The sequence below is a fragment of the Myotis myotis genome, unplaced genomic scaffold, assembly GCF_014108235.1.
Source record: "Myotis myotis isolate mMyoMyo1 unplaced genomic scaffold, mMyoMyo1.p scaffold_m19_p_17, whole genome shotgun sequence".
NCBI lineage: Eukaryota > Metazoa > Chordata > Mammalia > Chiroptera > Vespertilionidae > Myotis > Myotis myotis.
Window position 1 is genome coordinate 2,309,661 of NW_023416321.1, and position 26,774 is coordinate 2,336,434.

At 55.0% G+C, this 26,774-nt stretch overlaps 2 protein-coding genes across 3 annotated transcripts in view; one reads left to right on the forward strand and one right to left on the reverse strand.

The window, feature by feature from the left end:
• Positions 1–668: 668 nt before the first annotated feature.
• On the reverse strand, positions 669–2,998 carry AANAT (aralkylamine N-acetyltransferase). Its single transcript, XM_036342000.1, has 4 exons — positions 2,437–2,998; positions 1,816–2,022; positions 1,426–1,580; positions 669–971 (listed from the first exon to the last, which is right to left on the reverse strand). Exons 2-4 carry the CDS (start codon positions 1,976–1,978, stop codon positions 669–671), a joined length of 621 nt encoding a protein of 206 aa, XP_036197893.1. The 5' UTR covers positions 1,979–2,022; positions 2,437–2,998.
• An 8,347-nt stretch (positions 2,999–11,345) lies between these two features.
• The window catches only part of UBE2O (ubiquitin conjugating enzyme E2 O), a 36,528-nt gene continuing 21,099 nt past the window's right edge, over positions 11,346–26,774 (forward strand). For both annotated transcript variants that reach the window (XM_036338874.1, XM_036338875.1), the window contains exon 1: positions 11,346–11,777. In XM_036338874.1, coding sequence (XP_036194767.1) covers positions 11,361–11,777 — 417 coding nt within the window. In that variant the 5' untranslated portion in view covers positions 11,346–11,360. The remainder of the gene's footprint in view (positions 11,778–26,774) is intronic.

Here is a 26,774-nt window from a genome sequence, read left to right on the forward strand (position 1 = left end):
AGGCAGGGCTGCTTGTCCCCACTTGCTGCCCTCTTCTCAGGCACAGCCTGGAGTACGGGAGGTCCAGAGGGTCTCGTAGGGACAGCCTGCAGGGCACATCTCGTGTTCAGCTGGGAGAACTGGCCATGTTCTCTATTTTAAAAATCTATTTAAAATATATATATATATATTTTTTACTAGAGGCCCAATGCACGAAAACTCGTGCAAGAGAAGGCCTTCCTTCCCCCGGCTGCCGGCACCGGCTTCCCTCTGGCACCCGGGACCCGGGCTGCTTCCCTCGGGCCCCGGCTTTGTCAGGAAAGATGTTCGGAATGATGTCTGGCAGATGTCCGGTCTAATTAGCATATTACACTTTTATTACTATAGATTGCTTTCAGAGAGGGAGAGAGAGAGAAACATCAGTGATGAGAGAGAATCATTGATCGGCCACCTCCTGCACCCACACAGGATCTGAGCCCACAACCTGGGCCTGTGGCCTGACTAGGAATCAAACAGTGACTTCCTGGTTCATAGGCCCAACCACTGAGCCACACCAGCTGGGCGTGGCCTTTCTCTATTTCACCCCTCCCCCCTGCCTGGGAATCCTGGTGGAGCTGGGGGAGGCCAGGGCAGGGCACTGGAGAATGGAGAGCCCCCCCTCGGCCCACCCCCCTCTCCCCCCAGCCCGCTCAGCAGCTGTACCTCCGCAGGGAGGCGTGGCCCTGCAGCGAGCACTGGAGCTCCGTGAAGGCCAGCGGGCCCACGGACACGGCACAGGGGCCCACGGGGTGGAAGCCGAACCGCGCGTAGAAGGGCACCAGCGCGTCCTCGCACATGAGCACGGCCCGGCGCACGGCTGGCTGGCCGCCCAGGTGGCACAGGTAGCGCCACAGCAGGAGCGAGCCCCGGCCCTGCTGCCGGAAGGCGCGGTGCACGGCCAGCACGTGCAGGTGGGCCGTGTGGCCCCCGGGCCGGTGCAGCAGCAGGGCCTCCTGCGGGCGAGAGAGGCGTGAGGCCGCGTCACCTGTGCCCACACCTCAGCAGGTGCCCCCAGTCGGGCCTCTCCCACCCAAGGAGGACCCCAAAGTGAATAAATACCCCCCACTCCCGGCCTCATGGCAGGCCCTTCGCGAGGGCTCTGGAGACCCCGTGATCAGGACCCCTTCCCCAGAAGGGGACCCACAGCCTGTGCTTCTGTCTGGTTTGGAGGAAGAAGCAGTTCTGGGCTCCCCGCCCTCGTCTGGCTGGGTGAGCGGGGCCAGGGCCGGGGTGGGGGCCAGGGCCGGGGTGGGGGCCAGGGCCGGGGTGGGGGCCGCTCCCAGGGGCTTCCTGGAGCTGGGCATCGCCGCCCTGCCCTCACCTGAGCACCCCTACTCCCCCCCGCCCTCACCTGAGCACCCCTACCCCCCCACCCTCACCTGAGCACCCCTACCCCCCTGCCCTCACCGGTGTGAGCCTCTCCTCGTCCCACAGCGAGCCGATGATGAAGGCCACAAGGCGGCCCTCGTGGAACCAGCCCAGGGAGAGCTCTGGGCACAGGGTCAGGAAGCGCCGGAGCTCGTCGAGATACAGGGGACACACGCCCGAGACGGAGATGAAGGCTGCGGGCGGAGGCCCCGGTGGGTGGCTCAGAGGGCACCGTGCCACACGTCCACCCCCAGCCCTCCCCGCAGGAAAGCAGGGGGTTCGGGGCTGCACACACACACGGGAACACGGGAGCACGCACACACATGGGAACACACACATGGGAACACGCACACAGTCTGATACTCTCACTCCATAGGCCCCTGGGAGCTGCAGCTCCGGGCACCAGCCCCAGGTGGGGGGGCTGCTCACCTTCCCGCTCGATCTCGAACACGCCGGCCGCATCCTGGGGGGTGAGGCAGCGGAACTCGCTGGCGGGGAGCGTGTGGCGCCGCTGGCAGCCGGGGGGCTCGGGCATCCCAGGCGGCAGGCGCAGGGCCACGGGCGGCAGGCAGTGAATGCTCTGCGTGGACATCCTCGCTGCGGGGCCCCTCTGGGTGCCCGGGCTCAGGGACGCCCCTGCGGGAGATGAAGGTGCTGGCACCTGTTCTGTTGGTCAGGGGTCTGGTCGTCCTCTCCAGGCGGGAGGGCCAGAGTGAGGGTGCGTCTCGCCTCTTTTGTAGCTGCACCTGGGGTGGGGCCAGCCCCAAAGCAGAGGCACATTCCCCCGTGCCTGCCCCCGCCTCCCCTCCCCCGCCGGCTGCTTTGGGGATTAAACAAGGGTGCTCTCCCCACCCTTTCCTCAAAGCCAGAAGTACCTACAGAGCGGCCCTCGCTGCGATTCTAGCCTCATTGCCTTCCGGGCATCGGAGCCCAGGAGAGCAGGAGGGGTGGGCAGGGCTCAGGGGAGCCCAGGGCACCCCGATAGTGTTGCCCAAGGGACACGAGCCTCCACGGGCCACGCTAATGCAGCAGGCGGGGGGCTTGTCTTACTTGCTCAGAGTCCTTTGGGTACAGGATGGTATAGCCTCAGTCCTCAGCCCTAGAGGGAAAGCCCCTTAATCAGTAGGTCCTTGGGGAGCCCACCTTTACCCGGTGGCCTTGGGGTGGTTAGGAGGGGGAGTCGGGTGTGGGGAGGGGCCAGATAACCCCCTGCTCCACCCTGGCTCGCTTTTCTTTCTCCCATGACCCCTGCAGATGTACAGCTCTTAGAGGAGGCCACCCCCGCTTACCTTTGGTGCCCTAGCCGGTGTGACTCAGTGGACAGAGCCTCAGCCTGCAGACCAAAGGGTCCCGGGTTCGATTCCAGTCAAGGGCACGTACCGTGGTTGCAGGCTCCTCCCGGGCCCGCGCCCTGGTTGAGGCGCACACAGGAGGCAACCAGTCGATGTGTTTCTCTCACATGGATGTTTCTCTCTGTCTCTCCCTCTCCCTAAAAATCCAGGCAAAATGTCCCCCGGTTGGATTAACAGCAAACAAACAAAACCCCTGGCTTCCAAACTTGCCTCCGCCTCCACCTCCCCTCACCGCGTCTCAAAGCCCCACGCAGGATACGCCTGTCCCCGCAGGCTGGGCGCCGGGGCGGGGGTCCCACCCACCAGGCGAAGCCCGACACTCCCCCTGCAGAGCCAGGCGCCCTGGTGCGTGCACAGGCGCAGGCCCCGGGGAAATCCGGGCGCTGAGGTGCACGGCTGTGGGGGCAGGTGGCCGCCCCACTGATGCGCACAGAGGTCTCTAATCCCCCGCCCGCCTCCCAGGTTCACCAGCAGGAGGGAGCAGTGTCTTTAATCCACACACGCCCGGTCCAGCGAGGATTAACCCGTTTCACAGGGAGCCAGACACCAGCGGGGCGAACGGGCCGGCGAAGACCACCTCCCGCTTCCCAGGGCGCTCGGGGTGAAGAACAGCGAAGCGGCCGGCAGCCCGGGTCTGCCTCCCGTTCCCCGCTGGGTCCAGTGCTTTCCCTATGGCCGGTCCCCGTCTTCATGGCTCTCCTGCTGCTCCACAGACAGTGTCCCCACATCAGAGTCCACCCAAGCGAAGGGAGGAGACCCTAAATCTGGCCCCGGGGGTGCAGGTAGAGCCGATGAGCCCGGGGAGCGGGCGGGCCTTGCAGCGGGGGCTGCGGCAAGCCACTGTGAGGGCTTGATCCCTGGCACCCTCCATGTCCTGCCCGTGAAAATTACCCCCCGCCCCCCGTCACGTGTGTAACCAAAGTCTGGGTCCCTAGTGGGACACTTTCGGGAGCACCAAACCCACAGGTGCCGCTCAGTCCTCACGCTCCCCGCTCCTCGTGCCCTGTCCAGCTGTCACAAAAACAACTCAAACAAGCAAAGGCTCTGAGGGTTCTCGCCCCTGGCCATCCCGATACCCCCCTGGTACTTCACCCCGTGGTGGTGCGGCCTCCACTGGGAGCCTCGGGCAGTGCCCACTAAAGCTGGACATGCCCCCGGGAGCACGATCCCACCCCACGTACCCGCCACACACTAAAGGAGCAAGAATATTCTCTGAAAGCAACCCAAAGGCCATCGGCTATAGAAGGGACTGTGGGATAGACACAAGATGGAAGGTTATCCAGAAAGGAGAGCGAGCAAACCCACCCAGCACCCAGCATCCAGCACCGGGGCGACTGGCTCACTCAGGCCACAGAGGGCAGGGGCAGTCCCACGGGGGAGTGGCTGCCCGTGGCGGGGTTCAGGCTTTGGGGGCTGGAAATGTAAGGACTGGAAGGCTGCTCAGCTGGGGGAGGTGGAGGCCCAGCAGGCTGCCTCCCTGTGCACTCCTGTACCTGAGTGTCCCCTGGAAGTCTATTACATATTCGTGAGACTGCTCCAGTCCGACACCCGCCCAGGTTCCTTGACTGCCAGGGACCTCGGCGCCACCGTTCCCAGCACCTGGGGTGAGTTCCTGCTCCGGGAAACTGCCTCCTGCTCTTGCGTCCCCCGCCCCACCCAGGCCCGTCTCTCAGTCCCGGAGACTGCCCCCGCCCCTCTCCCTCCCCTTCAGCTCACACCTCTCCTGTGACCTGAGCTCGCCCCTTGTCAGTACCCACCCCTGTCCTTCCAACACATGCCCCTCCTGCCCCATCAGGGCCTGGCTCCCACACCCGCCCAGCAATGCTGATCCCCGGCCCACCCATACCGGGAGAGCCTGTTCTCACCCAAGATCCGTGATCTGTGATCCGGGAGGGACGGTGGTGTCAGCCCTGCCCCTGCTGCTGGCCCACGTGGTCCTGACACGGAGGTGACCCCAGACCAGCCCGGCGCCTCCACACACCCACCCTCATCCCCTTCTCCCAGGTCCCTACGCCATCTGAGGCCCAGCAGCACCCCTTCCATCGGCCACAACAGACCCCGCAGAGTTGACCAGAAGACCTCCTCAGGCCGGGCCTTCAGGCCTGGTGCCCGGAACACGTCCAGGACCTGGGCTGGGCACCTCCCGCCTCAAGATCCCAGCAAAGGCCTCTGTCCACCTTATACATACTCTATGGCCTGCCCTGCGCCCCCTGGTGGCCGATCACGAGCTCCTGGAGCCGCCAGAGAAGGGCAGGCAGGCCGTTCAATCGGCCTCCCTTTTGATCGACGGCCACATGGTCCTATTCTTGCCCCCAAGAACAAGACGAGACAGTATATTAAACATGGCTAGACCGCGGGGCAGCAGAGGTGGGGCGGGTGATCACGGGCCTCGGGTCAACTGGAAGACAGCGCTCGGACAGTGGGAGTAACAGAACTTGTCCCTAGTCCCGGGCGTGGCAAGTGATAATCAGCTGAGGCATTCCAGAGCACCCAAGCACCCCGACACCACCAGCGTGCCGCCCCTGCCTCCCCCGGGTCCGTAATCAAGTCCACCGACCAATAGTGGCCGCAGGAGATGTAGGTTGTGGGTATGGCTGCTAGACTTAGCAAATAAAGGTCTGAATTTCAGGTAAGCAACAAATAACTTTTTAAAGTATGTATGCCCGGTGCGCTATTTGGGACGTACTTACACTAACGCACTGTTTACCCAAAATTCTGATCTCATGAGTGTCCTGCATTTTATCTGGAAACCAGATTTGTGAGGTCTGAGGGAGGACGGTCGGCACAGGCCGGAGAAAGGGCAGTGAGAGTCAGGAAGAGCCGGCACCCTGGCGGGGGGTGGGGGGAGGCGGGGAGGGGATGCGTGTCTGAGCCTCGGGTGGGGCGAGCCCTTGGCCTCCAAACCCCTATAATGTACATCCTGGTTTGAGGCCACTGGCCATTGCTGCCACCGACTTAGCCCTCCTTGCTTCAAACCAGCTGTTTGTTCTCACACCGGCTGCACGTTGGAATCACCTGGGAGCTTCAGAAGATCCTAACACCTGCGTCACCTCAGAGCCTCTGATCTCTAAGTTCTGGGGAGGACACCTGGCACCAGCTGTTGTTAAGGGCGAGATTCCCCAGGAACAGACTTTCCGACTGTGAGTTCTGCGTGGAGACCGTTGGTGGGAGTGCGCTCAGGCCAACACCTGCGGGGGCAAGGTCCGCAGACCCGGCGGAGGGAGAGGTGAAGCTGGGGACGTGCGTGTAGCGGAGCCTTCAGCCGCCCCAGGAGGGGCTGGGAGCCGGGGTGGCCCTTCCCCCAGGTCCTGAATGGAGGCGCGAGGGCGGCTTTGTTTCTCATGCAGACCATCATTAAAGGGGGGAGGCATCTTTTTTCAGCCAAGGGCAGTCCTTGGACAGGGATGCAGCTTTGAGCCTTGGCAGCCAGCGCCCGGCAACTGGGGGACAGAGCTGTCAGACCTGGAGGAGAAGGGGGGCTGTGCCCCACAGCACCCACTGCACGCCCATCTCCCCAAAGGCGACCAACCCCTGGCAAACAGAGGCCGCGCTGCAAGTGTGGCATCGTGCCCCTTGCAGGGGTCTCCCAGCCACATGCTGACCCTCCCGTGGAGGAGGGCACTCAGCTGGGGGGCTTTCTGGGGGGTCTTTGAAGCCTCCTTTGCATAGATTGGCGGTTCACTGCTGGGCTGAGTGGGGCCCAAACTAATTCGGGGTTCAATGTCTGTCACAGTGCAGAAACGTTTCCTCAGGAACCTTCTAGACCAGTGGTTCTCAACCTTCCTAATGCCGTGACCCTTTAATACCGTTCCTCACGTTGTGGTGACCCCCAATTTCATTGTTACAAATTGAACATAAAGGATAGTGATTAATCATAAAAACAATATGTAATTATATATATATATGTTTTCCGAAGTTCTTAGGCGACCCCTGTGAAAGGGTTGTTCGACCCTCCAAGGGGTCGCGACCCACAGGTTGAGAACCGCTGTTCTAGACCTTCCGGCATGATGTCACAGGCAAGAAGCGATCGCCACCTTCTGGAGGGAGAAGGCACCTCCGGCTCCCGGAGCCGCTGGACTCACTCTGTCCGTCCAACAGGAAGATGATGTGAGCCCCACGTGCGATCTTCAGTTTTCTAGTCGCTGCAAAGAAACAGGTGAACTTGATTTTAATCACAGATTTTATTTAACCTAATATGTAAAAAGTATTGTCATTTCAACAATAACTAATGTATGTCCATATATATACATATCTTGCACCAAGTCTTCAACATTCAGTGTGCAGTTTACACGAACAGCACATGTCAATTCCGACCAGACACACGTCAAGTGCTCAAGAGTTGCATGTGGTTCGAGGCCACTGTGACGGGCTGCAGAGATCTCGACGTTAAAGGCTAAGGAGAGAGCACTGTGTGGGCAGGAGGAGTGTGGGTGCATGTGCCACGTGAGCGGGCATGTGGGGGTGTGTTTTCCTATCTGAAGGAGACGGGGAGCTGGGGACTCGAGGAGAGACCGACGTGAGCCAGAGACCTGACGCGCTGAGGGCACCGGGAGAGGCTGGCTTGTTGCGGTCAGTCACTCAACAAATATCTTTTGGGCACCTTCTGTGAGTCAGAGCTGTGCTAGCTGCTGGGATTACAACGGTGAAGAAGACACAGTCCCTGTCCTCAAGGTTCACAGCCCCATGGGAGAGACAGGAGTGAAAAAAAAAAAGGTGCCCTGGCTGGTTTGGCTCAGTGAATAGAGCATTGGCCTATGAACTGAAGGGTCCCGGGTTCGATTCCAGGCAAGGGCACATGCCCAGGTTGTGGGCTCAATCCGCAGTTGGGTGCAGGAGGCAGCCGATCAATGATTCTATCTCATCATTGATATTTTTATCTCTCTCTCCCTCTCCCTTCCTCTCTGAAATCAATAAAAAAAATTTTTTTAAATGGTCTTAATAGAGCAGGGGTGGGCAAATTTTTTGACTCGAGGTCCACAATGGGTTCTTAAACTGGACCGGAGGGTCGGAACAAAAGCATGGATGGAGTGTTTGTGTGAACTAATATAAATTCAAAGTAAACATCATTACATAAAAGGGTACGGTCTTTTTTTTTTTAGTTTTATTCATTTCAAACAGGCCGGATCCGGCCCAGGGGCCATAGTTTGCCCACGGCTGTAATAGAGGCTAAGAAATACAGTCATCCAGGTATTACCAGGTAAGTGGGAGGACAGCGGGGGTGGGGGGGTGGGGGGGGATGGGGCACTTGGAAGGTGTCATAGGCCCATGATTCTTGAGCAACCCACAGCGGGAAACTCAGGCGAGGCATTTCTCCAGCCAGACACTGAGGGGGGAGGCTCTCGGGGAAGCTCCCCTCCCTCCCCTCCTTTTCAGCCGAAGCCCCCGGTGCTAAAGGCACCCTAGAGCCCCCGAAGCATCGGCTTCAAGGTGGGAGATCTCTGGGCCCATCTGGATTGGCTGGCACAGGGAGGCTGGGAGAGGCCACGCAGGCTGGGGCTCCCGCAGGGGGCAGTGTGGGGCCGTGCGCAGTGTGGGCCTGGAGAGGTGGCCCCGTGGCGGGTTAAGATAGGGACAAGACAGGGCCTGCTTCCCCTAGATGAGTTCACTTGGCTGCCAGCTCTGCTGCCTCCTGAGCCATGCCAGTTCCTTTGCCAGTTCCTTCGCCAGGGGAGTGGCCAGGCTGGCTCAGCTTCTGGCAGGCACCTTCGTAAATAAGCGAAATTCTCCTGAGAAGCATCTACAGTCCCCAAGAAGGGCTGGGTGTTGGGGCCATGAGAGGAAGGGGTGTCTCTAGTGGGGAATGAAGTTTTTTTTTGTTTTTTTTTATCCAACAATTATGAAAATCAAAACTAAGCAGACGCTCCCATCCAGGCTCACCCCACTTTCCAGCCTGGGTGCGCAGAGACTATGGCTGGGGGCTCAGAGTCTAAGAAGCAATCGAGCCTCCAACCATGTCCAGAGCAACTCAGGTGTGAATGAGGTCGCAGGAGGACACCATGAGGTGGGGAGAAAGGTGCTGAGCCCCTCTCTCTAACAGAGCTCAGATGTAGCTCAAAATGGGGCGAGAGAAAGGGCTTAGAGACAGCACGGCAGCTCTGTGGGTGTATGGTCAGGGGGCGGGGGGGAAACCAAATGGAGGAACAGGAATCTCAGGCCTTTGACACCCGTCAATATGGTACATAATTGAGCACAAACACTGTGCCAGGCACTGTACTGGGTATCAGGGTTACACACATTAAATGCAACATGATCGCCCGGCTTGTGTGGCTCAGTGGTTGAGTGTCGACTTATGAACCAGGAGGTCACGGCTCAATTCCTGGTCAGGGCACATGCCTGGCTTGAGGGCTCCATCCCCAGTGTGGGGTGTGCAGGAGGCAGCCGATCAATGATTCTCTCTCATCACCGATGTTTCTATCTCTCTCTCCCTGTCCCTTCTTCTCTCTGAAATCAAAACAAATAAATATATTTTAAAAATAGAACATGGTCCACATTCTCGAAAGGGAGAAATCAGCATTTGAAATCAAGGACTCTTACCTACAATCTAGCAGGTTCCTGGGGGTGGGGGTGGGGGTGGGGGTGGGGACAGCAGTGTGGCATGCTGCTTCACAAACGGAGGGCTCAGACTTCCTCCCTCACAGGCGGACAATCTGTGTAAGGCATTTAGAGTGGGACCTGGCATTAAGCTGCAGTTCAATACACGGCCGCTATTATTAGCCATTATTACAAGAAGCTGCGGAATAAACATGGCACATCTTCCTGGAGTGCCAATTTTACTCAACGATTAGGAAGGAAAGGACGTTCTTTTTCTATTATAACAAGCACAGGCATAAGCTGATGTAGAATGCAAAACTCACTTGGATTTTTTAATTGTTTTTTTCCCCCCCACTAAATACATTTTATTTATCTTTTTGGTTAATACTCACCTGAAGATATTTTTTCCTTGGATTTTCAGAGGGAGTGGAAGGGAGGGGGAGAGACAGAGGGAGAAGCATCAGTGTGAGAGAGACACATCGATTGGTTGCCTCCTGCATATACCCCAACTGGGTGGAGATTGAGCTTGCAACCGAGTTATGTGCCCTTGACCAGAATCGAACCCGGGACCCTTCTGTCTGCAGGCCGACGCTCTATCCACTGAGCCAAACCAGATAGGGCCTCACTTGGATTTTTGATATCAAAGGTTTCTGGCCAGCCCTAGCTGGTTTGGCTCAGTGGATAGAGCGTCAGCCTGCCAACTGAAGGGTCCCAGGTTCGATTCCAGCCAGGGGCTCATGCGTGGGTTGCGGGCTCAATCCTCAGTAGGGGGCATGCAGGAGGCAGCCAATCAATGATTCTCTCTCATCATTGATGTTTTTATCTCTCTCTCCCTCTCCCTTCCTCTCTAAAATCAATGAAATATATATTTTTTAAAAAGATTTCTGGCCTGCATTGCCCTGCTCCCTTCAGCCTACTTGCACACCCCCATTCTTCAATAAACACGGGAACTAGAAAAGTTTGAAGTCAGGCAACCCAGGGTCCAATCTGCATTTGCCAGTTACTACCTTGTGACCTAAATTAGTATAATTACTTTTTATATTTTAAAATGGCAATATGAAGCAGACCATAAGTATAACAGTTCTGCTGATGTAGAATTTTAGTGTAGGTGGGAGGGTTGAAATATTAAAACAATAGTTAAACTCTTATGAGGGAACTATATGCCAGGCATTGTTCTATTTCATTTAATTCTCCCAATCATCTGATGAGACAGATACTGCTATTATCACCTCTATTTTACAGATGAGAAAATTAAGGTGAAAAGAAGTTTATCAGCTTGTCTACCTTTGTAAGATTAGTAAGTGTCAATGCCAAAAATTAGAATCTGTGACTCCCGCTCTTAACTATCTGGCTGTCTTACCTCTCGCCATGTATAGAAAGTCTCATGGAGCTTTGGACTCATCTAGGTGGATTGGAAGGCAAACCGCAGGAATCACTAATACCTGCTGATCTTTTCCGATCTTTCTTTGGGGCCTCCTTCACCAACGTATTGATCAGCCCCTAAGGAGTCATCATCCCTTTCCAAGCTTTGCATGGAATTTCCTAATACAATATATTCTAGATACACTCTCTACACACCTATTAAAGCTTTGCTTACACGCTGACATGGAGTCGCTTTGTAGCTATTTAATGTGTATGTTTTGTCTCCCCAACTAGATTGTAAACACCTAGAGGGCCGGGACTGGCTTGCTCTTTCCGTGTCCCCGACAGGAGGCTGGAGACGCCCAGGGAGCTCATTAGCTGTTGTTGACAGCACCCGCCCCACCCCCGCCCCGCCCCTTTTCCCCGGCGACCACTCTACTTCCTCCATCCGGGCCCCACCCCTTCCCTCTCCCTCCACTTTTATGTCTTCTGGCCCCGCCCCTCCCGCGTGGAGTCCTTCCTTTACCCCAGGCTCCCGCAACATCTCCAGCGTCCCCTAGCGACCGGGCGGTAGCTCCTAGCAACCGCATCTCGGCTCCCTGACGACGGCAGCACGTAGGGCCACGTCAGCGCGCCGTGGCCCCGCCCCCGCGCCGGCTGGCCACGCCTCCCCGCGTCTGGGCCGCCGCCGCCACCTCCGCCGCCGCCGGAGACTCGCGCAGAGCAGTTATGGCGGATCCCGCAGCGCCCGCGCCTGCAGCCCCGGCTCCCGGCCAGGCCCCGGCCGCGGTTCCTGAGGCGGCCCCGGCCCCGGACGCGGCCCCGGCGCCGGCCCCGGCGCCCGCCCCGGACTCGGCCTCCGGGCCGTCCTCAGACTCCGGCCCCGAAGCCGGCTCGCAGCGCCTGCTGTTCTCTCACGACCTGGTGTCGGGCCGTTACCGCGGCTCCGTGCACTTCGGGCTCGTGCGCCTCATCCACGGCGAGGACTCGGACTCGGAGGGCGAGGAGGAGGGCCGCGGGAGCTCGGGCTGCTCCGAGGCGGGGGGCGCGGGCCACGAGGAGGGCCGGGCCAGCCCGCTGCGCCGCGGCTATGTGCGCGTCCAGTGGTACCCGGAGGGCGTCAAGCAGCACGTGAAGGAGACGAAGGTGCGGCGGGCCCGCGGGCGGGGGCCGGGGCTGGCGGAGGGGCCTTTACCTGCAGAGCCGGGGGGCCGGGGCCGGGGCCGGGAGGTGCTGCCGCCGTGGGCCGAGGCGGGAGGACCGGCCTCAGCGGAGGGGACGCTCCCCTGCAAAGTCATTGCACCAGCCCTGGGCCGCCGGGCGCCGGGCTTTCCCACGCGAAGGGCTCCCCATAGGCCACGCTCTGGTGCGGTGTGGGCCTCAAGGTTATGGACGTGGGGCCTCTGCCCTGTCGCCCTGCGGGTGCTGGGGCTCCGAGGCGCGCCGGGCATGACACCAGTGCGGCGTCTCGCTGACCCCGAGGAGCCACCTACCGCATTGTGCGCCCAGACACGGAGGCCCTGCCGGGCCGGTGCGGGGAGGGGGTGGGCATTCCAAGGCAGAGATGCAGGTGAAAAGCCCGGGCGACAGAAAACCCCCAGAAGTTCGCCAGCTTGCAGAATGCGTTAGCGTGGGGAGGGAGCCTAACCCCCTTCTGTCTTGCCTGGTGCCTCGCTCCATTGCTGCGGGAACTTTGAGAGTGAAATCACTGCCGATCAGAGCCTTGGCGTTCATAGTGCGGGGGGAGGGGGCTGGGACAGCTGCCCCGGATCGATGACTCCTGAGTGCAGTTGGACTTCTTGGGGGAAAATACTACAGAACCTTGGAGGGAGGAGCTCCACCCTTTGCAAACCTGGAGCGTTTTTGTTTGTTTTTGTGTTTTTTGTTGTTTTTTTTGACCTGAGGCTGTAAGCAGACATCAGATTCCCATTCGGTATTTCGGTGAGGCTGGTGAATATTGCAGTTTTACCAAACCCCGAAGGGTTTATCATCAGAAACCTGAAACCTTGACCCAAGGTTGGTTGGGTGGCTTTTCACGTCTTGTTTTCCTGAGTGTGAATTCCTATCAGTGATTCACACACGCAGCCCTGTATCTTTCACCCCTTCTTCATGCCCTCCTCCTCCTCCCCTTCAAGAAAACATTTCTAAGCAAGAATCAGGACCAGGTTGTTTGAGCGGCCTGGGACTGAGAGGTCTGAGCTGGGGGAGGGCAGGTCAGAAGTTAATCTGGGTTTCACACACACCAGGAGACAAAGGGGGCAGGACTGGGGCTTCTGCCACATGACCCAGGGGGTCTGGGACAAGGGTTTGGGCAGAAAGAGCCTGGGGTCCATCCATTTCCTAGTGGCAGACGTGACTGCTGATACCAGCAGAGTCTTTTTCCACCCTCGCCGGTGCATGTGCACCAGAGACGCAAATCCACACACAGGACCCCGGCTGCTCCTCAGAGAAATGCAAGTCAGGGAAGATGATAAGTCCCCGTGTAAAAGTCTCTGGAAATAGTACTTTTTGCAGCAGCCTGCTTGTTAAACACGACCACCAGCATTGTTCTGTCGGGAAGAGATTTTTGCTCAAGGTACTGTTTGTGCACTGTCTTACCAGCAGATGGTTGCCAGTGTCTTTGCAGGGGCTTTTAAATAAAATGTTTCTGCCTAACCATCTTCCCTAGAGGTTGGCGACTGGCGTGCACCTCGTGTGACGGGGCTCAGGGAAGCTGGCCGCTCACCACCGGGGCTGCCGCGCTCACCAGTGCTCCTGTACGTCTTGCTTTTGGTGGTGAACTTTGGTGACAGTTATGTTCCCTCTGCCTCTCCCCCACCACGTGTAGTTGTACAAAATTTGACTTAAAATTTCAATTTTGGAACTAAACAGAAAATGACTTGAAGGCACCAGCTTGGATTCGTGTTGAAGCTGCCCTCTTGTGACTTGTGTTGAACGGTTGACATTTTTTGCGACGCCAGTGGCGGCGTGTCTGTCGCTTCTGGGCTTAAGCAAAAGCCAAGGAGGAATTCTAGGAAGTGGAGGCATGGATGGCAGGCCCAGCCCTTGGGGATGGGTTTGTGTGGGGAGGACATTTCTCCTGGTAGGTCAGCTCTCTGTTACCAGGAGCCGCAGATGGCCCTGGTGAGCTGACCGTGTCTCCGGTTTTGCTTCTGGCTACGGACTAAGGTGGTAGGGTGGGTCCTTGCCTGGGGCACTGTGGTTTAGGAAGATTTTCCTTCTCGCCTCCCACTCCTTATACTAAATCCATCGAGGTGGCAGCGTGCTGTGAAGGAGAGACCATGAGACCGAGACAGCATTTAGGTTCTGATGTCTCCCACAGCACTAATGTGGTTATGCGGTTTGAGAACCCAGTTATTGGTAGAATAATGTAGTGACAGTCTTAGGAAACGTTTCTTTTTTAAAGTGTCACCTATTGGAATTTTTGTTGTGTGTGTAATATGTTTTTATTGATTTGACAGAGAAAGAGAGCGAGAGAGAGAAACATTGATGTGAGAGAGAAACATCTATCGGCTGCCTCCTGCATGCATCCCAACCAGGGATTGAGCCCACAACCTGGGCATGTGCCCTGGCCAGGAACCAAACTGGTGATCTTTTGGTGCACAGGGTGACACTCAACCAACTGAGCCACAGCAGCAGGGCGCCTGCTGGCATTTTTAAAATAGTGTTCTTTTAATGTGGAGTAGGAGGCTGAGGAGCATTTTTGTACGTGGTTTTGCTGTTAATCCTCACTCGAGGATATTTTTCCATTGATTTTTTAGGGAGAGTAGGAGAGAGAGGGAAAGACAGAGAGAAACATCGATGTGAGAGAAACACATTGATTGGTTGCCTCCTGTACAAGCCCTGACCAGGGCCCGGCCCGGGGAGGAGCCTGCAACCAAGGTATGTGCGGTACCCTTGACTGGAATCGAACCCGGACCCTTTGGTCCGCAGGCCAACACTCCATTCACTGAGGCAAACTGCTAGGGCCGTTTTTGTAATTTTCATGTTAATTTGGTGGGCAGTGAATAAAGGCTTAATATTAGTCTCTTAATGTCTCAACTCTTTTTGATGAACAAATTCCAAAAAGAGTGGTGAAGAGCTGGCCCATGAGTCCTCCCCTTCCTGGCCATTTCCATAAATTGAACACGGTGACTGACACTATACTTTCCGTCCAGAAGACAACACAGGCTGGGCGCTTAGCGTGCTAATCAACAGAAATAAAATATATAGTTTTGCCTTAAAACCGCGGAATTTAAGATTAGTCCCTGAGGTTCCAGCAGCCAAGGGTAAGCCTGTGTAGGACTTGCTCACTCCCCTGGCCCCTCAGCGTGGCAGCTGATTTATCCGCTGGAAACTTTTCTCATTTGGCCACAGATCTCCTCGCCGGGACTTGCTCCTCCCCACTACCAGCAGGGGCTTTTTTCCACGCCCGCCCCCCCTCCCCCCCCCCCCCTCCCCCTTCCCCCCTCCCCCCTCCCCCCCCCTCCCCCGGTGCGCATGCACCAGAGACACAGTGGGGATCCCTTCAGTAAAGTTTCTGACTGAAGCCAATGCCTACAGCCTCTTAGCCTTCTTGAGGCCTGGCCAGCCTGGGTGGGTCTTTCTGGCCTTCGCCCGCCGGGGTGGGCACAGCGGCCGCGCCCCTGTGAGGAAGACTATGGAACAGGGCGTCCTGTTCACGCTTTAGCTCTCCCGCTCTTGTGTGCTCTCTTGCTGTAAGTTGCCATAATGTTTAGGGTCTCAGCTGGTTAGAGAGTCACTCTCTGTAAATTAAAGCTGTGTCCGCAATCACCCTGCTGTGTGTGTAAAACATCTCGATGACGGGCCCCTCAGGAATTGGCTTTTCGCTTTATTTTTGGCTCCTACTTAGGCCAGCATTCCCAGGGGAAAGCTCTTTCTTTAGGTGTAGCATCACAGCCTGTGAAGCTTGCCCCATCTGCCCAGGTGCCGGGCCCATTAGGCGCAATTGCTCTTAATGAAATAATAGGAAGAAGGTATGTCAGGCTGCCCAAGCTGCAGCAGTAAGTGCGCCTCATTGTGTTTATTCCGATAGGATCGCAGCGCTACCGGCTCTTAGAGCGGCTCTGTGATGTTATTCTCTGTCCTTTGGTCTCCCCCTCCTAGCTCCTGGGACTCGATGCCTTCATGGTGCCTCTGTCTCGCCTGTCGCCTGACTCAAGGGCACTTTCATCAGATGAGGGACGGGTGTTTGTGTCCTGTGATTGGAAGTCAAAACCCTTGGGTGCTCTTCCTGGCTGTCACCTACTCTGAATGACCTTGGCGTACTCACTGCTTCATTTTCTCTGCTATAAAACACGAGATTTTTCTAGCCCCATAAACGAGCCTGCGCAGGTGGAATAACCAGAAGTGTGGGTGGGTGGGGCCTGGGCCAGCCACTTGGCTATTAGCAGCCGTCATCCTGATGTCCATCAACCAGAACCAGCCCTGCCCTCCAGAGGATCACTTCCGGATGTCACAGGGCGGTGCTACACCAGAGGCATCAGTTCCTCTCTGTGGTGTTGCTTGTGACCTGGTGGATTACAGATTTGAGTTCTTTATTACGCCTCTTCTATAGATGCTCACGAACTTCACTCCTCTGTTACCTTATAAGAAACTCATCATGCACATTTACAGTAACACCTGCTAAGTCCCCTGCCTCGGGGAGGGGAGGGGATGGATACAGGAGTATGCATGTTTCCCAGCAGCCGGAAGGCATCTCCTGAGATTCCCGAATGACAGGCGACGAGGTTGTGAATTATAAGGATGGTAGAGTATTGCTTTTGTATTTTAAGATAATAACCAACATATAGTGTGCCAGGTGCTCAAGTGCTTGTGTGTATTACTCAATATCCACAACAACCTGTGAATTAGGTCCGATTATTCTCATGTTTCTGAGGAGGAAACGAAGGACCAGAGAGGTTAAGTAACTTCTCCAGTGTCACACGGCTAATAAGTGGAGTAACCTGAATACAAATTGAAGTGAAGATAGTTTGCGCTCACCTGACAGTGTATAAGTTGAGGATTTATAGATCATTACAGTGTCTGAATACCCTGATCAAGCCTGAGTCACAAACCGTGTGGTTGGCGTGAATCCTCCAGGCTTTGCACACTTAAAATCTCCGCGGGGGAGGAGGGGATGGGGGACCAGTGCCGGCAGGGAGGGCTCAGCTGCGCAGTATGGGAGAAGCACCGCATTTGCACTTGCACTGTGCTGCTTTCTGTTCTCCTTTTCATTCCCTGGCCCCTCAGCCATTTTCAAGATACCTGTCAAAAAATACATTTTATTTCTGCAAATGCCCTAGATGTTGAGTGAGTGCACCCTCTGTGAGTCTGATTCATTCCAACACTGGTTTGTCCCACCTCCACCTGCTGGAGCACCTAAGTCCAAGGAAGTGGCATTGATTCTGTGCTGTCTTGGAGATGGCCAGGGTTAGGAAATTCGCCTTACTTCCTGCCTCCACAGACCTCCTGTCCCCTCCCTGGCGGCTGTTGTCACCCTCCTGCTGGGAATGCTGAGTCATGAGGCAGGTTCAGAAGGACGCCTTGGAGAGAGGCTGCGTCCTGCCCAGGTCCAGTTCCTGTCCCTGCCGGTGCCCTGAACTTGACTGTGTGTGCGCTCTCCACCTCATTTTGCGTTAGGACATGAAAGGTCTTTTTCTGCTCTCCCCATCCCCGCTTCACTATGATCCCTGCTTTTCTCTCTTTCATTTTCTTGTTCTCTCATGAGGAACTTTCCTCCCTTTCTTACTATTTATTTTACCCACAGGCAGGGGGGAAATAAATGGAATCTAGTGGGACTCTGGGGCTGTGGTTGGAGTGTGCAGCGTGAATGGCCATCACAGCTGGCCCATGTCGGTGTCGGCTGCCCCCACGGTCCCCTCAGAGTTGGATTTAGGGCCATTTCTGTGGTGAGTGGGTTCTCTTAAAGGGCCATCCTGTAGTTTTAGCCGGAGAGGACAGGATGTGTGCTCCTGTTCTGATTGGTAGAAGCTTTCAGAGATTAGCCTGTTTCTGGATGGGGGGTGGGGTGTGTGTGGGGGGTGGGAGGTGCTAATTGACATGGACACTCAGAGGCGGACCCTGCGCATACAGTGCTCTTTCTGCTGACAAGATGCTGTCGCTAATATTTACTAGGATTCTGCTCTTTTGACTGTATCCTCCTCGAGGCTCCACTGGCCAAGTCCTGAGATGGTGGTGGTTGTAATGCCGCCGCATCCACGTTCGCAGCTTACTGAGCGGGACGCATGGCGAATGGCCTGTTTCTGACATTTCCACCAGCCTCAGGGGCTCTGTTAGGGGCCACCTGACATACGTTACGGACAGGGAGGAGCAGGTGCTTACCGAAATGGTGTGCAGTTCAGAGTGGAACGGAATGTGGTCATGGACAACCCTCTGGATTTGCCTGCGCCAAGGCCGTGTGCCCTTGTTCGGCTCCGCAGCGGGCTCTGCGGCGGAGGGTGTCATGTCCTCATGCCCCTCCACCAGGGGCTGTGCGGAGTGGATCTGCCGGTCAGCTTTACCCACAGGTACATGGCGTTCTTTTGAAGCAGGATTGTGAAATGCATGTTTTTGTGACTTAAACATGGAAGCAAATGCTATTCTACTCTTCAGAAGTATTCAGTGAGGCAGGAGGTACTAGAATGAATGTCCTTTTTGGGTTAAATCTTGTTGACTATTTGGTTGTGGGATTTTTTGTTTGTTTGCATATTTTGAGAGACCGAAACATGTACTTTTCTGTAGCTCAAAGGACGAAGACACTTACCAGGTCACCCCGGGTCTAAACGAACAGCGTAGCTATAAATGGAGAAGATGCATTTTAACTATGACAATTAAAAATTTAAATCTGAGATACTGAGCAGTGCTAAAGAAAGGGGGGGGGGGCCGGGGGCGGGGAAGGGCCGCCACTCCTCCCCAGCAATGAAGTTGAAATCGCAGCTCCTGGAAGCGGCAGGAGCAGCCGCAGGCTTAGGAAGGAGCCTCTGTATTTGCATCCTGCAGGGAGAGCTCCTCAGGCCTGCGCCCAGCTTCTCCTTGCTTCAGCTCCCACCCTTTCCGGGGGAGCCAGGGATGGACGCGTCCACAGGACTGCGCAGGCTCCCCCCCAGGGTGTGATGGGAAGGACCACGGACACATCTGTGTCCTTCCTGTGGCTCGGGAACATCAGGACCTGATGTGCTCCTGCAGAAAGCCCCCTACTTGCCTGCTCCGGCTGTTAATTACTTGAGGGAGTCTGAGGGCCCTCAAGTTGGTGATATCATCTGCAAGCCGAAGAGCATCTCTCCCCGCCCTCGCTGTGCATGGTGGGAAGGAGGGTCCCAGCAACCTGCTGGTGGGGACGGGGTCTGCCTCTGTATCCTCATGACCTGCGCACCCCATCTGGCCTCTCACCCTCTGGCATGAGCCGGCTCTCCTGAAGATCACGAAAGACTCGTGCATTCCTGGTCCTGCATTCCCGACTTCTCCGTTTTTGTCCCTTTGGCCCATCAGCCTGATTGATATGGTTGATCCTCTCTTGAAAGGGAAACCTTATTCCATTGGGTTCCATTTACTGTCCTGGGTTTTTCTCTTTTGCCTTTTGTCTTTTTCCTCTTACCCCTCTCTCAGACATTTCCAGAGGTCCGAGCTCTCCTCCCCGCCCCCTCCCTCCCCGTGCTGCTCCGCTCCTGTGGCCCAGCTGGTACCTGCATGTAGACGGGCCGCCCCTCCGTCCACTCCCAGCTTTTATTCGAGAGCTCCACCGTGGCCTCTGGAACCGCAGACTTTGGGGTGTACCAGCTGAGGAGTGTGATGGCTCTCCCATCCTCAAGTCTGCGGAACTCTTAAAAAATTTCTCCCTCTAACTTTATTGGGAGAAATTTTCAAACAGAGAGAAAAGTTAAAAGACTTGGCCAGTGATTGCTGATTACCAGCCATCACGAGTCAGCCGCTGACATGCTGCTGCAACTGCTCTGTCTGTGCGTGGCGCATGTGGGTGTGTGCTCTCCTGAGCCGGCGGAGTGCAGCAGGCGTGCTGATGCTCACTCACCTCTGCACATTCAAGCGTCGTCTTCTAAACTCAGAACATTTAAAATCGGCTCCCTGGCCCCCAGTCTTACGTTTTTCTCTTTTTAAAAATTATCTTTTCCCCTAACTGGGGACTAGGCTAAGTTGGTTGGAGCATTGCCCCATACACCAAAGGTTGCAGGTTAGGTATCTGTCAGGGCACATATGGGAGGCAGCCGATCCGTGTTTCTCGCTCACATCGATGTTTCTCTCTCTCCCTTCCTCTCTCTTTAGAATCAATAAAAAAAGTATCCTTGAGTGAGGATTTAAAAAAAATTAAAATAATAGAATAAAATATATTTTTATTGTGGTAAAATACACATAAAATTTACCACCTCATTAAATGCATTCATAATGTTGTGCAACCATCACCGCCACCCACCTCCATAACTTTGTCTTGTAAAACTGAAACTCATGCCCATGAAACAGTAACCACCTCCTCCCCATTCTCCTCCACGCCAGCCCCTGGCAACCACCATTCTACTTAGTGTGTGATTTTTATTATTCCAGGTACTTCATATGAGTGGAATTGTACAGTATTGGTATTTTTATTACTGGCTCATTTCACGCAATCCCCTCAAGCTTTGTCCATGTTGTAGCTTGTATCGGAATTTCCTTCCTTTTTAAGGCTGAGTAGTGTTCTGTGGTGTGTATATACTACTTTTTGCTTCTCCATTCGTCTGTCGTGGCATACTTGGATTGCTTCCATGTTCTAGTTATTGTGCATAGTGCTATTATGAACATGGATACGCAAATACCTCCTCAAGATCTTGTCATGGCCTTAGCTGGTTTGGCTCAGTGGATAGAGCCTTGGCCTGCGGACTGAAGGGTCCCAGGTTCGATTCCAGTCAAGGGCACGTGCTGGGGTTTCGGGCTCAATCCCCAGTAGGGAGTGTGCAGGAGGCAGCCGATCAATGATTCTCTCTCATCATTGATGTTTCTATCTCTCCCTCTCCCTTCCTCTCTGAAATCAATAAGAATATTTAAAAAAAAGATCTTGTTATGAATGCTTTTGTGTATATACCCAGAAGTGCAGTTGCTGGATCATGTGATCAATCTATTTCTGTTTTTTTGTAGAACTGCCACAGTTTTCCACAGCGGCTGTACCATTTTACATTCCCACCAACAGTGCACAAGGGTTCTGTTTTGTCCACATCCTCGTCAACATTTGTTATTTTCTGTTTTTTTGATAGTAGCGATCCTAATGGGTGTGAGGTGTATCTCGCTATAGTTTTGATTTACATTTCTCCAATAATTAGTGATGTTGGACATCTTTCCACATGCCTGTTGGCCACTTGTATATCTTCGGAGAAATGTCTCTTTAAGTGCTTCGCCCATTTTTTAACTGAGTTGCTTGGTCTTTTGATTGTTGAGTTTTAGAAATTCTCTCCATATTCTGGATATTAATCGTTTACTAGGTAATTGATTCACAAATTTTCTCTCCCATTCTGTGGGTGTCCTTTATAGTCTGTTGATAGTGTCTTAAAAAATATGTCTTTATTGATTTCAGAGAGGAAGGGGGAGAGAGAGAGAGAGAGAGAGAGAGAGAGGAAGAAACATCAATTATGAGACCCATCGACTGGCTGCCTCCTGCGCACCCCTACTGGGGGTTGAACCCTAAACCCCAGCATGTGCCCTGACTAGGAATCAAACCAGTGACTTTGGTTCATGGGTCGACGCTCAACCACTGAGCCATACCAGTTGGGCTGATAGTGTCTTTTGATACATAACATTTAAAAGTTTTCATGAAGTCTAAATGACTATTTTTTTTTTCTTTTGTTGTGTGCCTTTGGTGCCAGGCTTCTAATCTAATTTGACATAAAATCTTTGTTCAGAATGCCTTTAACACCCTCCATATTTTCTTCCTACAACATGGGTCTGCTCTCTGACGGCCTGTGCCTGGGCGGGTCTCTCCTGGTCTCCCTGCCCCAGGCCCTCCTTCAGCCCAGCGGTAGCACCACAGCTGACCTCCCCAACCATTGCCTGTTGTCATGCCTTAGCGTGGCCTTCAAGGCTCCTCACCTACGTTTCATGCTTTACGTCCTGCCTCTTCAGTTGACTCCAGCGAATCTGTGTGCCCAGTTCAGTGGGCTGTTCCCTGCCTCTAGCACTCCCTGCACTTCGATGGCACTCTCGCGTGCTCTCTCCCTGGCTTGGAAGCTTCTTGGAAAACAAAGCTCTGTAGAAGCTTTTGTTGCATGTAGCTCACATGTAGCGTCATGGGAAGCATTTCAGTGAAGGCCAGACCTTCCTGCTCACCCACACAATAGCCTGAGCCTTTCCCAGACCCCCGTGGTCTGTGCTGGAGTGGAGTGGGCCCCTTGCCAGCTGCCGTGCCCCCTCAGGTAGTGGACTTCCTGCCCCAGCCGGGCTTTTTTGAGAGCACTATGCTAATCACCCCAGGACCAGGACATGCGGGCATCCTAATGCTAAGAAGAGCAGATTAATCAAAATACACCATCTTGTAGTTTACTGTTTTAGCAACTTCCCTCCCGAAGCCCCCAGGCAGAGTGCGAGCTCACTGGGCGAGGCGAGAGCGGGACAAGGGCTGTGTCCCTCGTGGTCGAAATGCAGTTGTCCCTGGTGTTGACGCCCAGCAGAAACACACACTCCTGGCCCAGGCTCCAGGCCCGTGGCTGGAATGCAGCTAGAAAAGCCTCCCCAGTTCACCACCCAGCTCTCCTTCGGGGCCTGAGGAAAGCCCCAGTTTCATTTGCAGGAGCCACCAGAGTTCTGGTAGTAACTTCAAAACCTCGGCGGGAGCACCCCTCTCTGAGCCTTAGTTATCAGACGGGCTAATGGCTGTCGCAGAGCAGCTGTCAGGCCTCCGCTGAAAGCACTTGGCAAGCGGACAGGCACGTGTGCGTGTCCTGACGGGATCAGCACATCCTCGCGTAGGGGCGGTTGAGCTCGTCTTCTGTGCTGTAACGTGGGACTGGGAGGGACCGCAGCTGCCGAGCGCTCGGAGCAGCCGCGGATGAGTGGTGCTGGCTGTGTCCTGGGCTGTGGTGTGTCTAGACCAGCCGTGGGCAAACTTTTTGACTCGAGGGCCACAATGGGTTCTTAAACTGGACCGGAGGGGCCGGAACAAAAGCATGGCTGGAGTGTTTGTGTGAACTAATATAAATTCAAAGTAAACATCATTACATAAAAGGGTAGGTCTTTTTTTTTTTTTTTAGTTTTATTCATTTCAAACGGGCCGGATCCCGCCCGCGGGCCGTAGTTTGCCCACGGCTGGTCTAGGCCCAGGGAGGTGGGGCTGGGGTGATTGGGTTTGCCCCCCTTATGTTATAGTCAAGGAACTAAGGCCCGAGCGGCTCAGAGATTGAGCTTAAGATTGATGGAAGCCACAAAGGATCAGAGAATCCAAGACTTTAGGGAAGAAAAGTCACCATCTGATTTCTGAGTCGTAGAGACTGTTAGCGCTGATTGCAGTTTTCTGGTGACTCAGTTACACGGGAGACAGGTTCTGGTGTTCAACTTGAAAAATAAAATCTGATTTACACTATGATTCAGGACATACAGCTGAGAAAACCTCCTACTCAGTACCTGGGGACCAGGCAGTCATTAATTGCAGCTTAACCCGAGTCGCCTTAAAAAAAGAAGCCAGGCAGCTTTACTGAGGTGTAACTCACACACCATAACATTCCCCCCTTTAAAGTAGACAGTGAAAGTGGTTTTTAGTATATTCAAAGATCTGTGCACCCACCATCACTGCCTAGGGTTAGAACATATCATCACCCCCACAGAGACCCTAGCCTAGCCCATTAGCAGTCACACCGCCTTTCCCCTCCTCCCAGTCCCTGGTAACCACTTCCTGTCGCCAGGGGTTTGCCTGTCCTGGACTTTCCGTATAAATGGAAACGTGTGCTGTGTGGCTTCTTCCGCCGAGCGTGCTTTCAGGGTCCCTTTACGTTGGAGCAGTGTCCGTCCTCGATTCCTTTTCGTGGCCGGGCAGTACATACTCCGTGGCCGGGCAATACATACTCCGTGGCCGGGCAGTACATACTCCGTGGCCGGGCAATACAGACTCCGTGGCCGGGCAGTACAGACTCTGTGGCTGGGCAATACAGACTCCGTGGCTGGGCAATACATACTCCGTGGCCGGGCAATACATACTCCGTGGCCGGGCAGTACACACTCCGTGGCCGGGCAGTACATACTCCGTGGCCGGGCAGTACATACTCCGTGGCCGGGCAGTACATACTCCGTGGCCGGGCAATACATACTCCGTGGCCGGGCAATACATACTCCGTGGCCGGGCAATACATACTCCGTGGCCGGGCAATACATACTCCGTGGCCGGGCAGTACATACTCCGTGGCCGGGCAGTACATACTCCGTGGCCGGGCAGTACATACTCCGTGGCCGGGCAGTACATACTCCGTGGCCGGGCAGTAACTCCGTGGCCGGGCAGTACATACTCCGTGGCCGGGCAGTACATACTCCGTGGCGTGGAGATGCCGCGTTTTGTTTCTCCTCTCATGAGGTCATGGGCACGGTTGGTCCCACTCGGGCGCTATGTTGAATAAGGCTGCTTCGAGCAGTTTGTGTGCGGACATGTGTTTGCCGTTCTCTTGGGTACGGCTCCCAGCAGTGGACTGCGGGTAATAGGGTCGCTCTGTGTGAACCTTGTGAGCAGCTGCCAGCCTTCTCCGGAGCGGCCGCACCCCTTCCCGTGCCCCCCAGCCGGCACGAGGGCACGAGGCTTCGTTCTCCCCGCCCTCCCCGCTCCGCTTGTTGTCGGTCTTTTGCTCGTAGCCGTCCCAGTGGGTGCGAGGGCCTCGCTGTGATGTGAGTGCGCTTTCCGGTGACCAGCGATGCCGAGAGCTTGTTCATGGGCTCATTGGCCATTTGTGTATCTTCTTTCGAGAAATGTCTATTCAGGTAACTCCTGTTTTTTAACTGGGTTCTTTGTTGGCTTGCCTTGTAGGCCCTGCCCTTGGGTCTTCTCCCTGTCCTTCAGAGCCTGGCAGGTGGGCGCCACCTCCTGTGGTGGGTGCCCTGTGCTGTCATTGGGTCTGTGCCAGGCGTCTCGCTTTATGTTGGGATGTAGCCTCCTTCCTATTGAAGTATGCGTTAGGGCTTTAAATTAAATCTCTGCAGGAGCCAAGCTCTAATTGTTGTGCAGTTGGGGCTCCACACTCACCCTGGAATCGAAAGGGGGTGCCATAGGTCCTCTTGGACAGCAGTGGGACAGCTTTCAAATATTTGCCAGTCACGTGCACCAGAGTATGTGGCCACCATGTCAGCTTTCCAGAGGCAGAGCCCAGCCCCTCTGCTTTCTCTGGCTCTCTCGTGGTCTGGACGGTAGCATTTCTTCTGCAATAGGACGATGAGATGCTTGGTGATGGACACGAGTGGACTTGGGTAACTGAGTCGCTTCTGTATCCGTTTGGTGGGTTGAGACGTGGCTGTGGGAGAGGAGGGAGAGGCTCCTGTGTGCTGGGCAGCGGAGGCCTGCGCGTTGGGAGTGCCTCCTGGCTACCGTGGCTGCACAGACCCTCCCTCCTAAGCAGGCTGTCTGCTGAGGGGCACATGCGCTGCTATTTATGTTGTGTGACTTTCTCGGTGATTGCTTTTAGTTTAGCATTTAAGAATCTAATTTAACTTTGTAAGTGTGTAAAGTGTTGCTCACCCACGCCTGCCGCATGACACTGGCAGGCTTCCTCCCAGAGCCCAGCCTTGGCCTGGATCAGGTCCTACCGTCATGGCTCCATCACAGCAGCCGATGGAATTTTATGTTCCTTTGACACTGGAAGCCAAAGCCATTTGCAGGAGCAGATAGGGGGCCCTTTCCGATGCTCGCGGGCGTTTCTGCTGGAGCTGTGCTTCCCTCCCAACCACTTCAGCTCTTAGAATAGCAGCTCTGGGAGAGCCGTGGAACACAAGCTGGTCTCCAAACGAAGTAGCTGAATATCGAAACTAAGCACTTCTGAGCCTTGAATTTGTGATTTCTTTCTTTTTTTTAATTTATATTTTATTGATTTTTTTATAGAGAAGAAGGGAGAGGGATAGAGAGTTAGAAACATCGATGAGAGAGAAACATCGATCAGCTGCCTCCTGCACACCTCCTACTGGGGATGTGCCCGCAACCAAGGTACATGCCCTTGACTGGAATTGAACCTGGGACCCTCCAGTCTGCAGGCCGACGCTCTATCCACTGAGCCAAACCGGTTAGGGCGAATTCGTGATTTCTTGGTTTTTTTTGTTGACTTATTGTCATCTCTCCATCTTCAAATGTGTCCCATGGTTGTATGGGCAACGTTAGGCTGAGACCTCTGGCTGGTGTCCTTTAGAGAAACACATTCACTTACCTCCACCTCCTCCAGATACACTGCTGAAATCACAGTGAAACATTGATTTTAAAATATGAAGCCAGAGGACAAAGAATGGGAGGGTAGACAATAATAGACAAAGGATTGCAAGTTTGGGAAGATGGAAAGTGGGCGGAGACCACGCAGAGCGGAGCACGCTGGACCGCTGGTGCTGCAGAGACCCTCGGGATGGACGGGAGGCACCTACTGTCTGTTGCCCCCACCGCAGTGAGGTTTGGGCCTAAAGACAGGGATTAGGTGAGTCTGCACAGGGAGAAAGTGAACTCCCCAAGTTGCCTCTTCATTTCTGCAAACCAGAGACTTCCCATCCCCTCTGCCCAGAGAGAACAGAGTTGTCTGCTCTGGAGAAGCAGACCACGGAGACTCCAGATTGAAGTGCCTCAGGCAAAGGGCACCACACGGACCTGAAAGAGGGATTTGTGAAAGTCTGTGCACTGAAAGGGGGGGTCCCAGCCCTACCCCCGCCTGCACCCAGCGAGCTGCGACCTGGCGCGAGGCAGGCAGGGCTGGAGGAGGCCCCTCTGGGAAAAGTGAAGGGTCATAGACAGACCTGTAGCTGCTGCCATCGGGCAGCCCCTCAGAGCAGAAGCCAGTGCGACCCTCCACAGCCCAAAGCCTCTGTGTTCACAAAGCTTCTATCAGCTTTTATTGCCATTTTAACTTTTTATTTTGAAATAATTATAGATTCGCAAGAAGTTGCAAAAATGGTACGGAGTTGTCCCCAGTGCCCTTCATCCAGTTTCCCCAGTGGGTACGTCTTACATAAGCACAGAGGGTGTCA